At 41.7% G+C, this 14,244-nt stretch overlaps 2 protein-coding genes across 4 annotated transcripts in view; one reads left to right on the top strand and one right to left on the bottom strand.

The window, feature by feature from the left end:
* adcy7 (adenylate cyclase 7) overlaps window positions 1-3,078 on the top strand; it is a 72,219-nt gene extending 69,141 nt beyond the window's left edge. For all 3 annotated transcript variants that reach the window (XM_022196998.2, XM_022196920.2, XM_051960075.1), the window contains 2 exons: window positions 1,060-1,184; window positions 1,784-3,078. In XM_022196998.2, the coding sequence (XP_022052690.1) occupies window positions 1,060-1,184; window positions 1,784-1,930 (272 nt within the window). In that variant the 3' untranslated portion in view covers window positions 1,931-3,078. The remainder of the gene's footprint in view (window positions 1-1,059; window positions 1,185-1,783) is intronic.
* Window positions 3,079-3,112: 34 nt separating this feature from the next.
* On the bottom strand, window positions 3,113-13,952 carry brd7 (bromodomain containing 7). Its single transcript, XM_022197114.2, has 17 exons — window positions 13,809-13,952; window positions 13,221-13,414; window positions 13,026-13,119; window positions 12,884-12,941; window positions 12,111-12,255; window positions 11,802-11,912; window positions 10,501-10,670; window positions 9,642-9,756; window positions 9,286-9,361; window positions 8,482-8,589; window positions 8,215-8,350; window positions 6,155-6,266; window positions 6,007-6,054; window positions 5,147-5,228; window positions 4,200-4,343; window positions 3,428-3,568; window positions 3,113-3,293 (listed from the first exon to the last, which is right to left on the bottom strand). The coding sequence occupies exons 1-17, from the start codon at window positions 13,855-13,857 to the stop codon at window positions 3,223-3,225; spliced, it is 1,854 nt and encodes a 617-aa protein (XP_022052806.1). The 5' UTR covers window positions 13,858-13,952; the 3' UTR covers window positions 3,113-3,222.
* Window positions 13,953-14,244: the final 292 nt, after the last annotated feature.

Below are 14,244 nucleotides of genomic sequence, written 5' to 3'. Positions count from 1 at the left end.
TTGCAATTAAGTACTTGATATTGTTAACAGCATTTATCCTGTCACAGCTTTGATGGTGAGCTCCATCAAAGGATAATAAACATACTCTACCAACACAATGAAGATGCTTTTATTTCAGACTTGTGCTTCAGGTTTCATATTGCACTTGATCACACAACATTTCATTCATCGGTATTTAATGTATTCTCACTTTCATGATTTCAAGAGGCCTTGTAAACGTTACTTTCTGAGAGGAGCCAATAAAGAAAGGCTACTACTTCTCACTTGATTTGATACCACAGTAAGCATTTTCCTCATGTTTAAGGTCCGAACTGCTTGTTTCAAGTCTCCTCCTATACAGTCTGATACTGATTTTGTGAATATTTTCTCCTATAGAGTAAAAAAAACCAAAAATAAATAATGATGATAAATCGAGTACTTCTGAGGGTGGGTCTACCTCATAATTGAAACGTTGTTACCATATGGGTGTGCATGGTGTTTTTGAGTTCTCATTAAGATCTACCTTCATTCATTGCATCCGGTTTCAAAAGTAAACTGGTATACCGTGAGATGGGTAGACTCAGCTGTGAAGGGCTTAATCAGCATTGTGTCAACTCGTTTGGTAAAGGCTTGAATGTACGATTAATTTATATGCAACAGTCCCCAACTGCAGCTTTACGAAAAGGTTTAATATTATCCAAACTTTTTTCAACCAGGTACCGTTTCAGCATCTGCTGCACAAAAGCCTGTTTTCAACTGACTGGAAAAGTTAAAGGCCACTCAGAAAATTTCTTTGCTGTGTAATGTCCTTGACAAATACGCTTTTAAAGCAGCAGCACTGTATTAATTAAAATGTTTTCCTTGGTTTGTTCATTCTGGTTAGCATTTCAGTCTCTAGTACATCTAAGCCTTTCTCATCTCAGCCTAAGATCTGCAGATGGATGAAACTCGCTTTTCATATTTCATTCTATTTTACCTGCTGCTGTTTTATGTTCTCTGAGAATTCTGCATATGAACATTACACTTGTATAAAATACAGAGTTAAATGTGAATTGTGTGCCCTTGCTTGTTTTTCCACAGGAATTAATCATGGCCCAGTGATAGCTGGAGTGATCGGGGCCAGGAAGCCTCAGTATGACATCTGGGGCAACACGGTCAACGTAGCCAGCAGGATGGAGAGCACCGGGGAGCTCGGAAAGATCCAGGTACCTTCAGCACCGTCCAGCAGAGGCAAACATCAATATTTCATTTACTGTTCCTAAAGGTCAAACAGTCACATGTCAGGGCTCACACAGCTCCTCAGCTTTGTATCGCTAATCTCAACAGTCACAGCTCCCACAGGGATCCGGTTTCTAACTCTGGAACCAGATTTTATTTTCTGTGTTCATCTTCACAGTGACAGAAACTGTTTCCATCATAATCAGTCATAACAACTTCTCAGCATAAGCATTCCCTTTGTTTTTCCCCTGGAGTTGCACTTTATTGCTCGTATCACATTTACTACCAGATTAAAAACAGTTCATGCTTTACCTTGATAAATCGTGTGAATTACTTTGTCTTTGTTCCCAAAGCGTATTACTGCCATAGAGAGCTGTAGTATAATTGTGTCACACGAAAATTACTTTGCTTCAAGGCAGGGCTCACAATGGATTTGGGACTATGTAAGTTCCTTTTGGTTTTATGTTTAAAAAAACAATAAATCATAGTGTCTAACCACTGAGCACCAACAAACAACAGGTACGCATTTGTCATTCAAATAGCGTTTTCCTTAGCTGCGGCTGTGCCCTCTGTGCTCTACGTGCAGGTAACAGATGAGACGGCTGAAGTGCTGAATAGGCTGGGCTACTCGTGCGAGTGTCGAGGATTCATCAACGTCAAGGGAAAGGGGGAGCTGAAAACCTTCTTTGTGTGTACCGACATGAGCAAGCAGCAAGGTATGGGGCTGAGCTGAGGCCACGCCGTCACAGCCGACAGAACTGGAGACAGAGCCGTGTGCACAAGTCGGGAGTTTACACACTCTGCACACCACAAAGGTGGGCCTGACTGTAATCCAGCTGTGTTCCTGTGATGTTGCTGAATTAGGGATTTAGAGGAACTGCTCCCTTGCAGGTGGATGTCACATTGAACACTTGGCACCCTTTAGTCAGATCAGGAGATGACGACTGAGGAGACGGTCAGTATGTACAATCACCATCTTTTTCTATTCACAAACACATTCATGTCCAGTGATTAGTCACTGTTGTACCTTTTTCTGTCTCTTAACTTAATGTGATAGAAAAAATGTGTGTTGTACTAATGCCAAAAACAGTTTTTTCCCCCTTTGGTCTTTAAAATAACGATGGATTCTGTTTGGATCATAATCTGAAGCCCGTCTGTATTCCTGTTTAAAAGGTGAAGGACACTCTGCTCTGTTACCGTGTAATGAGCAAGACATATGTGAAGTGTTTTAAAGGAGCCATTTCAGTGTCAAAACTCTTTTCTTGCTCCCTTCTGCTGGACATATTCACCTAACCAATAGTAGGTTTCTCTTTGTGGCCAGGCTGCAAATCCTAAAGCCATCTCTGATAAAGATTAGCACACTGTAACTTTAGGGTCAGGCTTAACAACTCTTTTATGTGGACCAGCTGTGCTGTTTGGCCGCAGTATCAACTGTTTAATATTACATAAGACATGATGTGTACTGCGTTTCAGGAAGAAATAGATAAATCCTTGTGCTGTATGTTTTTCTTCTGTTTAAGGTGTTTATTCTGCGGAGATAAATCAATTTTCAGTGTCTTTTGCTGCCTGTCTGCATATGCTGCAATGAGGGAAGTGTGTGACGCTGCTCCAGTGTCCTTAGTCAGTGTGATCTTACAACCTGCCTGCTGTGAATGTTTTTTTTCTGGGCCCAGCTCAGATGATCACCCGATCTCTCTCTGTGCCTATGAAACTTGATTTGTCTTGTGGCCTTATCTTCTGAGACCAACATCTTGTCTGTAATTGTGGTTACATAACAATAATAATAATAATGATAATAATAATGTATTGGCCTTTATGTGAACAAATGTGACATTGACTTTTGTACAGTTACAGAATGTAATAAATGTTTTCTTAAGTCTGCAGCTTGTCATGCAGCATTACACAAGAGCCAAGGTTTATAATAAAAACAAGGTTTATTGATTGAATGCATGCAAATGTCACAGAAAAAGCACCGTTTGTACAAAACTTAAGTTATTAAATTGAATGAGAGTGTCTGGAAATTGATTACACAGCGACAACAGGAACCACATCCGGACAGCTGGACAACGTCTCCATCGGTTCAACCGTCTCTTTCACTAGAAACATGGAAAAGATGGAAAAGTATGTGCTGAGTTGTGGTTAGAATGCACTTCTTGGGTTAAATGATGCGTTTTTCCCACGTGGTATATTCAGGAAAAGCGAAGCTGTTCTGTGTGGTGAGGTGTTTTACCTGTAGTAAGGTCTGTGAAGGGCTCAGGTGGTTCTGGAGGTACAGCGATGCCCATGGCCTTCCGGATACCGTAGATGCTGCTGACGTCACATGGGGCCACTTGACCAGTCAGCTCAGTCAGGTTCCCTGTCACCTTCTCAGCTGGAAAAGTGGGAAAATTTACATGAACAAGACAGCAGCAAACTATATGAAAGGTAATCCTATCTGTATCAAAATGAGGAGGACAATAACTAATGGCAGCCTGTGATGGGTTCAAGTCTTTTCTCTGATCATTTTCACTGTTGATTCAACCTACGGCCAGAACATTTTTAGTCAGGATGTTGAAGTGGTTTGAAATGCTGGGTAATTCCCCTTTTATCCTGAAAAAGAGAGAAGTAGATAAAAAGATCAAAAGCCCACTTGTATCTGTTGTGAAAATGAAGCTACAGCCAGCAGCTGGTTAGCTTAGCCAAAATAAAATCCAAAGAAAAGACATGAGAGTCCTGCTCATTCAGGCAACCCTTCCCAAGGAGGTGCAGATCTTCAGAAGTCACAAACTCTTGGCAGATTCATCATAAAATAAAGGAAAATTGGTGTTTGTGGTAGCAAGGCTTTGGTGAATACAACCCTTGTTAAAAGCAGATCACTAACAGTGAATTCTTGTCCTAAGCTAAAAGACAAACCCCATCTGTGTAAAACGGATGCCAAAGACATAAATGAAGGGTTGTTAGAGGTCTGGTGTCGGCTGCTTGAATGCAGGAACAAAGGGGCCCCAGCATTGAGAGGCTCTTACCCAGCTCCAGCTCCTTTGCAGTTGGGGCCAGTAAGCAGATCATGTTAGGTGGCTGCTTGGCGCTCAAACGCTCCTTCTGGGCTTCCTGCAAGTCGCGCAGCAGCTTTGTAGTCTCGTCCAGTTTGTGCTGGAAGTGCAGGGCCTCTGTGACAGATAACAGACAACACATACCGTTAATACTTCCTCTGGGTTCCTCCAGTTACCTGGTGGTAACCTCCCCCCCCCCCGACACCAGTTTCACTTATTGCACACAATACATCCATTCTTCCTGCACCCTCATACAGAGCGTTCAGTCTTACTAATACATCAGTATGAGTGCTGAGGGGAAGAAAGAAACTGTGAGGCTGTTAGAGAGTTCTAAGAGGAGATGTAATAGGATGATGAATGCTAATGTGTTTTACATTGAGGGCTGTTTTTTGCTCATTTGAATTACACCAATTTAAACAGGATCTGAAGTGCAATTATGAATTTGCATGTAAAACAGACCAGTAACCTGCTCTCTGAGTTAATCTTATTATCAAGGGGTCATTATTTCATTACATTAATTATCTGAATGTTACATTTGGTATTGTAGAGCTGAAGCTTTTCATCTCAATGGCTTCTTTGGTTTGCTGCCCAATTGTTAAATGAAAACACTGGGAGCATATGTATTTTTTATTTTCTTTTTCTGTGTATTCCCCTTATTTCCTGTTGTCTAGTCAAAGGCATTAAACATCTGTCTGCAGAGTTTAATTCGATATTTTAAGACTTTTTCATACCACAGAGAAAGACATTTAATACCTTTTTCATTGTCATACCAGTCAAAGAACAGCGGGAAACTAGCAGAGACTGGAAGGCCTAAAACTAGTTATCAAATACAATAAAACTTTTTAAAACCACCTGATAATCATTAAAAATGTGGTTAGTTGCAGACCTAAATGCAAAACAAATTGAGTCAGAAGTTTTACCCCCAGAGAGCTCCTCAGACATCTGCAGGCCAACAGCAGAGCGCAGCAAGTCCAGCCTGTTGGATGCTTCGGGTTCAGCTACCTACAAGAGACAGAGGGGAAACGACATGTTTAGTCAGATTAAAAGACAGCATTCCACCGTGGACGGCTGATGCGTCTAGGGAAAACCCGGGCCTTTTGAAGCCCCTTTTGTCATGCTGCCTCTTTGCCCTAATAAAATCAAACCTAATCAAAAGCTGCAACACCCGAGCTGGGAGATGAGTGTAAACTGGAGAGCAGCCAAGAACAGCAAACAGGCAGCACAGAGGGTTGCTGTGTGCCTGATGGTGGGGCCCGTGCTTTGGTTTCCTGCGCTGTTCTGAAGAACGATTCAGTTTTGGAGCCAGCGGGCACTGAAAGAAAACACAGCGCTCTCCAAATTCTCCATCAGCGGAGCCTTGAGCGAGCAGCACTGCTGTGTTCTGAAGGGAAATGTACTTTCTATGCGTGCGTGGATCGCGGCTAACTGCGGGCCCCTGCTATGTTGACACAGCTGGTTGATGCCGCAGCCGTCAGCAGAGGCCATCTATAACCCAAATGAAATCAAGGATCATCGTATGGGGTGTAATGCAAGAACATGTGACGAGCTTCACACTGAACAGCAGCACGGCAGGAGCTCCTCTTTCAAGCATCCCATCCGGCACTGATTAGGATGAGCGGATTTGATTTTGTGCTTCATATCTGATACTTGTCGACGCTCGGTGTATTTGCAGAATGTCCATTTTTACTCCACTGTGTGCAGTTGCATTGAATAATGTACATTAGTTGTTTACTGCTGATAATAGTTCAGGTTTGTATGTAGGATTCAACTCAACTCTCACCTCCATGTCATCTTTGTCTTCCTGAGCATTTGCTGGCGCCTCCACCTGCTGGACAAAATGACAGGAAAAAGCATTAGTTATTCAGTCCGCTGATAATATTTCTCTGTGCGGCGAAGCTCAGCGGCAAGACGTCACAGTAGGTGCTTACTGGCTCAGTCTCCTTCAGGACTTTTGAATGCTCTCCGTTGGTCACTGCATCCAGAAGATTGTCTGCCAGTTTGTACACATACTCGTCGGATTTGGCCAGAAACTCTGACAAGCTGCCAAACAAACAAACAAACACAGTCACCACTACCGTTTTGTAAGCAGCAGCAGTGTAAAAATGTGAATCACTTTGTTGGCTTAGAGTAATGAGAAGAAGTCGATATCGACACTGCTGACACTTGCTGGAAAAATAACCGCACCTCCTACACAGTCAGGCGGAGACAAGTGAGGACCTGCTACTAACAGTAATTACACATTTTCATACATTTGACAACAAAGTCACAGCCTGCTTTTACATACTGCAAAAAAAAAAAAAAACATTCAGGAGACAGTGTCTGAAAAAACAGCTGAATAAAGTCATGTGCTTAATGCATACTAAATGAAGTGTCCAGTGATAATTACAACACATTAGATAAGGGTCAGTGACATAACAGGGAATGGATCCATGCCAAAAATAAAACACGGACAAACTGTCACCCCATGAGGCAAAAACCTTATATACGCTAGCGGTCAAAAGTTTTAGAACACCCCGATTTTTCCAGGTTTTTACTGAAATTTAAGTAGTTCAACAGCTTCAATCACAGCTTAATAGTGGTCGTACATCTCAGTTTCAACTGTGAAGAGAAGACTTGGAGTTGCAGGTTTGACTGGTGGAGTTGCAGCAAGAAAGACATTGTTAAAATGTCAGAATAACAAAAAGAGGCTTGCCTGGTCCATGAAACACCACCAATGGACTACTGAAGACTGGAAGAAGGTCTTATGGACTGATGAATCAAAATCTGAAATCTGGTTCATCACGCAGGATTTTTGTACGCCGTCGAATACGAGAAAGGATGGTTCCTGAGTGTGTGACATCAACTGTCAGACATGGAGGAAGAAGTGATGGTCTGAGACTGTTTTTGCCAAATCCAGGGTCGGTGACTTGTACAGAGTGAGAGCTACCCTGAACCAAAACAGCTACCATAGCATTCTGCAGCGCCATGCAGTACCCTCTGGTATGTTCCTAGTTGGTCAGAGGTTCATCCTACAGCAAGATAATGACCCAAAACAGAAGTCCAAGCTATGCCAGAACTACCTTAAGAAAAAGAACAAGATGATAAGCTTGAAAACACGGAGTGGCAGCACAGACTAAAACCCCATGGAGCAGGTTTGGGATGAACTGGACAGAAGAGTGAAATCAAAGCAACCTACAAGTGTCACACATTTATGGGAACTTCTGCTACAGAGTTGGGAAGAACTTTCTGAAGAATATTTGATTTCCGTTGTGGAAAGAATGCCAAGAGAGTGTTCAGCTGTTATATCTGCCAAAGATGGCTACTTGGATGAGTAAAAAGTTTACAATAGATTTTAGTTTCTAAATTGATTTGTCTTCATTTATTTTTTGTTCTATGTTTTCATTTCAGAGTACAATGAGGCATCAACATGCAGAATTTCCAATAAAAAACTGGAAAAATCGGGGTACCAATCTAAAACTTTTGACTGGTAGTGTAGATGTTCTATCTTTGTGTTAAAGTTAACTCTACATACGCTGCCTTAATCTCTGTTTGAACTTCTATGCTACATAAAATCAATGACATTGCAAATATAAAACATACATTTGTTTATATTTTGGCATTTGTTTTAGGAATTTCTTGCTGAATTTTTACATTTTTTTCAGACAAGGAAACTATATTTTTTGGTGCCTGTAAATGAAGACAACAGGAGGGTTAATGCTGCAAACTTTAGAGTTCCATAGGGTGCAGCAAACCAAGGATGCAATGATTGTCATGCAGCATAATGATCCAGAATGCCACGAGAGAGTAAAACAGAAAGAAGATGAAACTAAAGTCTGAGAACAAACAGGTTGAAGTCAGAGTGAGGCCCAGTCTACAGCTGACAGCTGACGTCCTCTGGACTGAGTGACCTCAGTGAAAAACATCAACATCTGGAAAGTATTCAGTCAAGAATCCCTCAAGTGATGCTTTGTGTCAATGCCACAAAGCTTCAGTGCGTTCATGGTCATACCTGTCTGAGCCCTGCAGGCTGGACTCCTCTCCATAGAACGAGTAGATGAGGTCAGAATCGTCCTTGCTGACGTTGGCGAAGCTGGAGTCATAAGCGGGTGCGTAGGAGGTGTACGGCCCGTAGTTCATGTAGGACACTGTGGGGTGTGTTAGACACGAGACAGCTTATTGTCCTCCATGTTAGCTCAGACAACAGTGGGTAAAGGTCTGATATTAGGGCTGTGATACTGGTAAAGTACAGAAACAGTGGAAAGGAGCAGGACAGTACCTGGAGTAATCCGGTTCCTCTTGTCCTCCCTAAAGCCCTGCAGAGTGTTCACACCGCTCTGCAGCCGATTGGACATCATGCCCAGTTTCACAGGACAGTACCCAGCATCTGCAGCAGCAAGCACTGACATTAGGTTTTCTCAGTAGCAACTAAAGGTTATTTTTATTCTTAATATGTGTGCAGATTATTTTCTCACTTAATTGTTTGTCTTTAAAATCTCTTTCCAGTCCTTCATTTCGCTCCTAAAGTATTTTTTCCTGCTAAAATGATCCATTCTTTCCTAAAAATGGCTGAGATTTACACCATTGCTTCCTCTAAAATGTACAGATCTATGAAGATCTTAACTTTCTCTATCCACACCCGCACTGTTCACACCAGCTCTACGCTACACAATGATGTACAATGTAATGTAACTCGGCCACACATGTTCAAACTGGAACCTGATTTGAAAAAATAATGATAGCAACAGTTCCACTCTACAAACAGGCAACGGTTCGTTAGGTTTGTCATGTGTGAAGCCCTGAAAGTCTGAATCCATAGTTCTGAAACCGTCATCAGCACACTGCATTGTCAAAGTAGAAATGCTCAGCAATGGCACTGATGGCTTATTTCGTCCAAGATGTGTCTTCTAGCAATATCAAACACTACATGGACATGTTACCAAGGTTACAAACTTGATTTTCTTCAGAGGGGAACTTAACCGTGTTTAAAACAGTAATGATCATTATCAGGCACTTATCTGTTGAACTAATCAAGGAATGGAGTAATTGTTTGAGCTATCTTGAAGTTCTAAAAAGGACATACCTCCAGCTGATGGATCTGCTGGGTTGAGGATAGCCAGAGTGGTGGAGCCATCAGACTTTCGCCTTGCAAACTCCAACTATACAACAAATAAATGGTGAACCACAATTCGGAGGCAGCAAAATAAAAAAAAACACTTTCCAGAGTGAGAAATGCTCGTACTGTGTTGTACAAACCATCTCAAACAATGGATCTCCAATTAAACTCATATATATTTGCTGGACATTTTGTCAGTTGATGGCCTTAAAATGAGTAGTTTTCATGTCATGCTGTCATTTGAAAGATGATGCTATGTTTAATAACCGATGTGATGATAACAAAAAAGAATTATTATATGAAGTTTGACTGTGCTTTCTCACATCGCACTGCAGCACTCTGTTGGACAGCTTTCCTCCAGACTCCTCGATGACCTTGCGGATTTCCTCAAGCTCTTTCTCTGCCTTTGCTGCTTCGTCCTTGGAGTCCTTGTCCTGTCTGCAAATGAATAGGGAATTTGAAAGACGGCGGATGAGACACTTTGACCCTGAATGAAAAGGTTTGTACTTTGTGGCGACAACAAAAAGCATGCAGAAAGAAGCAGAATACTGCAGTGCCTGAGCTTTTCAGTTCACCGAACGCCTACTTCCTACTTTCATTCCTTTGAAAATTTACCTGTAAGCTTTTGCTGACGTCACCAAATGCTATTACGGTTTTTATACACGATCTCTTTTTGAGTTGGAAAGGTAAAAAGTAGTGGAATAAAAAGCAGCACATCGACAGGCTTTCTGAGGCTGTTTCTCTGATGGTGACTCATAACCAACACGCAGTTTCAGTTGTCAGGTTCCGTTGCATCACTCGGCAACAACACAGATGTAAAAGATGAACAGCCATGAGAGCAAACAAGCTCCAACATGCTGTCAGGCATTCCTCACATTCTCAGCCTCCAGCTCCACAGAGGAAAAACGACTCACTGCAGAGTCAGAGGAAAACAAGCCCTCAGAAACCAACGCGCCGTTGACAGAGTGAGACACCATTTTTGTTAACATGCTGCTTTTCTAGTTCTGGTCCTGATCAGTGTTTTTGGCTTTAGTTGTCTTAATGTGCAACCCACCACTATTTCACCTTATTTTTTAATCTGGGGCTGTGGCAGGCCATTTATCATTTCAGGGGTTCTGAACGGCTACATTAGGTGTACATGAAGAAATGTGTGACTTGTGTAAAGTGAGCAGGTTAAAGGACCTGGGTGTGCTGGGTGTCTGGGACCTCTCGCTGCTGTCCGTGGTCGCAGGTCCGTCCTTGCTCGTGTCTGAGTTGGTGCCTCCTTGTTCCTCAGATTTCAGCGGCTGTTTGGCAGAAGGGTCCAAGCCAGCCATGAAATCTATGCTCTGCTTCAGGCTCTCCAGCCTCTCCTAAAAGAAAGATGAAACATTTTTTTCCATTTAGTATCAGGAAAGAAGAGAAGAAGAAAAACTGGCTGTGGTGTTGATTATGCTGTGTGCAATAATGCCAAGTGTAATTTGAGGCTATCTGCTGCCCCCATGTGTTGCATCATTGCAAACACAAGGACACTTAGTTTTGGTCCAAACCACTATTTGAAGTTTAAAGCAAACTGCTATTATTGGAATGCTTGAACATTAAGCTTAATACATTTTTAAGCACATTTTCCCCTCTCTCCAGAATAAATCCGAGTTTTCTCTCTCCCTAAAATGTAGCAACAAAATTAAGTAAATCAGAAAAGTGCAATAATAAACCAACCCAGTGAGAATCAGGGGTTCTGTTACACCAGAATTATATTTAGTCACCTCTGACATCCACTGCAATCATTTGTTTAGCACGCCATTTGGAGTTATGCTCAATTTATCAATGAGATTATCAGTAATGAGTAATTGAGGGAAAAAAAGGACTATAAATCCACAGCGCTGCAGCCTCAGAATTAATCCCAGTTAGTGTGCAGTGTTCATGGACTGCAATTAATTCCCCCTGTAATGTACAAAGATGTAAACATGAACAGTGTATGCTTGGCCACAGAGACTGAAGGACATTGAAAAAACTCTTGAGGCAAAGTCACCGGCTGTGTGTGCAGCCAGGCAGCTTTTGGTGGTCTTTAACTTTTGCATCTTCAAGTGTTTCACTGTGGACAGAGTTTTCCACAAAAATGACCAAGACAGCTAATGTAGACACAAATAGTTTTAACAGGAAAACAGCACTTTAATATATAGACGGCTAATGGAGACTGATGGCGCAGAGGTTAATCATGACATACTGTGTAAATACTATCTAGGTTCATTTCTGAATGAAATTCTGAAGACCTAACTACAATAACACATGGACCAAGAAACCAGTTCATACTTAAAGACCATTTCTTAATAACACTATTTTCCTACTATCCCCTCGTAAACATCGTTGGTCTGAACAGTCAACAGGGAACAAATAGAAAACATTAGGGCTTATGTTCTCGTCACAATAAAGCAAACAATAGTCAGATGACGTTTATGGAATTTCCAACACAAGTCTTTTTTTCTGAATCTTCCGCTTCATACCTGGCTCAGGATCTTCATTCCAGAGTGTAACAGTTTCCGAGCTGCTTTATGGTAGATTGTTTCAGGTTTGTTGTAAATCATGGCGTTTTCACACATGATCCTGAAATCGACCTGCAACAACAACACATTAGAATGTGACAAACAGAGCAGCTTCGGTGAATCAAAACACAATGAAGATTGTATGACAAACCTTATGTTTGGAAACTAAACATTTCTACCTTAGTGTCTGAACTGTCTCACTTTGACCTGCCAGATTTGAAGCTGGGCATCTAATAAAAAAATACAACTGTGTGTAATACACACAGGTACCTTGAGTTCATCCAGTGACTGGTAGCACTCTTTCTTTACTCTTTCCTTCATTGTACTGAAGTCCATTGGACGCTTGATAATTGAGGAGTAGCCAGGAGCGATGAGGTCTGTCACTGGAAATGAAAAGAATGCACTGGGGTCTTTCCTACAGAGAAAACAAACATGAAGTTATTACTTGCAGCAACAAGAATTCAGGAACAGTACACAACAAAGAGAGAGAGAGAAAGGTGTTACTTAATAACAGAAATCAGAACGCTGTGAGATGACTTGCCACTTGGTGTGTCACAATTACTATGTAATCGATTGCTGCCAATTATTTGAACTAAATTTGTATCATAATTAAAAGCATTTGCCTACATAACAGTTGGATGAAAGCATGCATTTCAATCCACATATTTTCACATTGTTTGTGTCCTTCTAATATGATGTAATGGCCACAACTGTTTATCTTAAAGTGCTCATGTATTGACATTGATGTCATAACTTTAGTTCCACAGCCACACACCACAGTACTGATTTGGACACAAGGAAGTTTTAAACCAAATAAAACTAGAGAGCTAATTAACATGAAGGAAGCAATTTTACAAATGGGCAGCAAAAAGGTGGAAGACAAAGGCACGAATGTCACAAGCCTAAAACGAATAGTGACATACAATCCACAGGAAAAAACACATTTAAAAGTCAATTAAGATTCCATGAACATGACAGCCCTACTTGCTGCTAAATGCGCAGCATCTCATTCATAAACACACATAAATATGTGAATAATGTACCTCTGAAGCTGCCTGATGAGCTGGTTCAAAGCTTCCTGCAGAGGGGTCTGCTCTTTTTCTGGGAACATAAAACATACGGATGAAATGTTAAAGTAATAACAATAAAACAAAAAGGGTGAGATGAAGATTATTTTAAAACTACCTTCCAGTTTATCCAGCTCTGAGCGGATAGGAGTTCTGCTCTGCTCTCTGTCATCGTCTCCATCGGCATCCTGTCCTTTCTTCTTCTTTGTCATCTAACATAAAAAAACAAACATTAAATCTACCTATCCATACAAGAGGCTGAACACCCTCTTCTATCTCAACGAGATGGGATCATGATCTGCAGTGACTGCACCTTTTTCTTTCCTCTGTCATCCTCCGGTGAGCCAAGGTTCCTCTCTTTATCCTTCTTCTTTTTCTTCTTCTTGTCTTTGGGCTTGTCAAAGTCCGTCTGCTGCTCGTCGTAAAAAGTGTCCAGACTCGAGCTTCCCGTGGTCACTTCGTTCCCGGACACTTTTAACACCAGCTTCAGTGGCCTTTCTCCGTATTCTGCAGACACCAAACCAGCTAATGTGCCTCATCAAGATAACAGATGTTAAACCTGTGACAGCTCGGAGATGCTAGAAACAATAGCTGCCAACCGCTACCTCGGAAGTTGTTTTTGTAAAACTACAGCTTGAGCTTATGGTGTGTTGTATTCCTAAATTGTCAACCTTACGCTTTAGAACAAATTGTGTGAGACAGACAGAAACATGCAGAAAAATATACCCATAAACCACCCCGGGAGCTAGCACAGCAGTAAGCTAGTTAGCTAAATAATCAGCTAGCTAATACTATGGTTGCGCTAACTCGGCTATCAGGCGCGAAACAAGGGATTCCAGTTCGAGTTTTCAAAACAACGTAATAATTAACTTATGTTGATTAATGGCTAAACTACGGATACCTTCATATCCGTGTTTTTCCGACTTGTGCTTCTTGTGCTTCTTGCCCATTGTTTGTATTTTGGTCTGCCACCGGCCGGTTGGTCCCTTCTGCTCTGTGCGGAGGAAGCAGGGCAGTGGACTGAGCACAGCCGTGCCGCCTGCAGCGACACCTGCCGGTCAGGCGGCCACAGAGCACCATCACACGATTACTGTCTGCCGGCAGGGGGTGAAATAAGCTTTAAATTAAACTTCAGCTAGTGACCAAACCCTACTAAACTTTTCTCCTGTGATAGATGCCCTTGTGAATCTCAAACTTAACTGTTAACCGTTATGATACTTTTCTTGGGAGAACATTTGGCAACAATAAGTGAAATAATCTGTCAGCTGGAGCAAGCACCCTTCATCATTGCTCTTGTGTGGGATAATGAAGCTCCTATCAGCTCCACAGGGCCAAAT

The sequence above is a fragment of the Acanthochromis polyacanthus genome, chromosome 2 (genome assembly GCF_021347895.1).
Source record: "Acanthochromis polyacanthus isolate Apoly-LR-REF ecotype Palm Island chromosome 2, KAUST_Apoly_ChrSc, whole genome shotgun sequence".
In the NCBI taxonomy this organism is placed as follows: Eukaryota; Metazoa; Chordata; class Actinopteri; family Pomacentridae; genus Acanthochromis; species Acanthochromis polyacanthus.
Note: the sequence above shows the minus strand (reverse complement) of the source record. Positions and strands in the feature narration are given on the sequence as shown.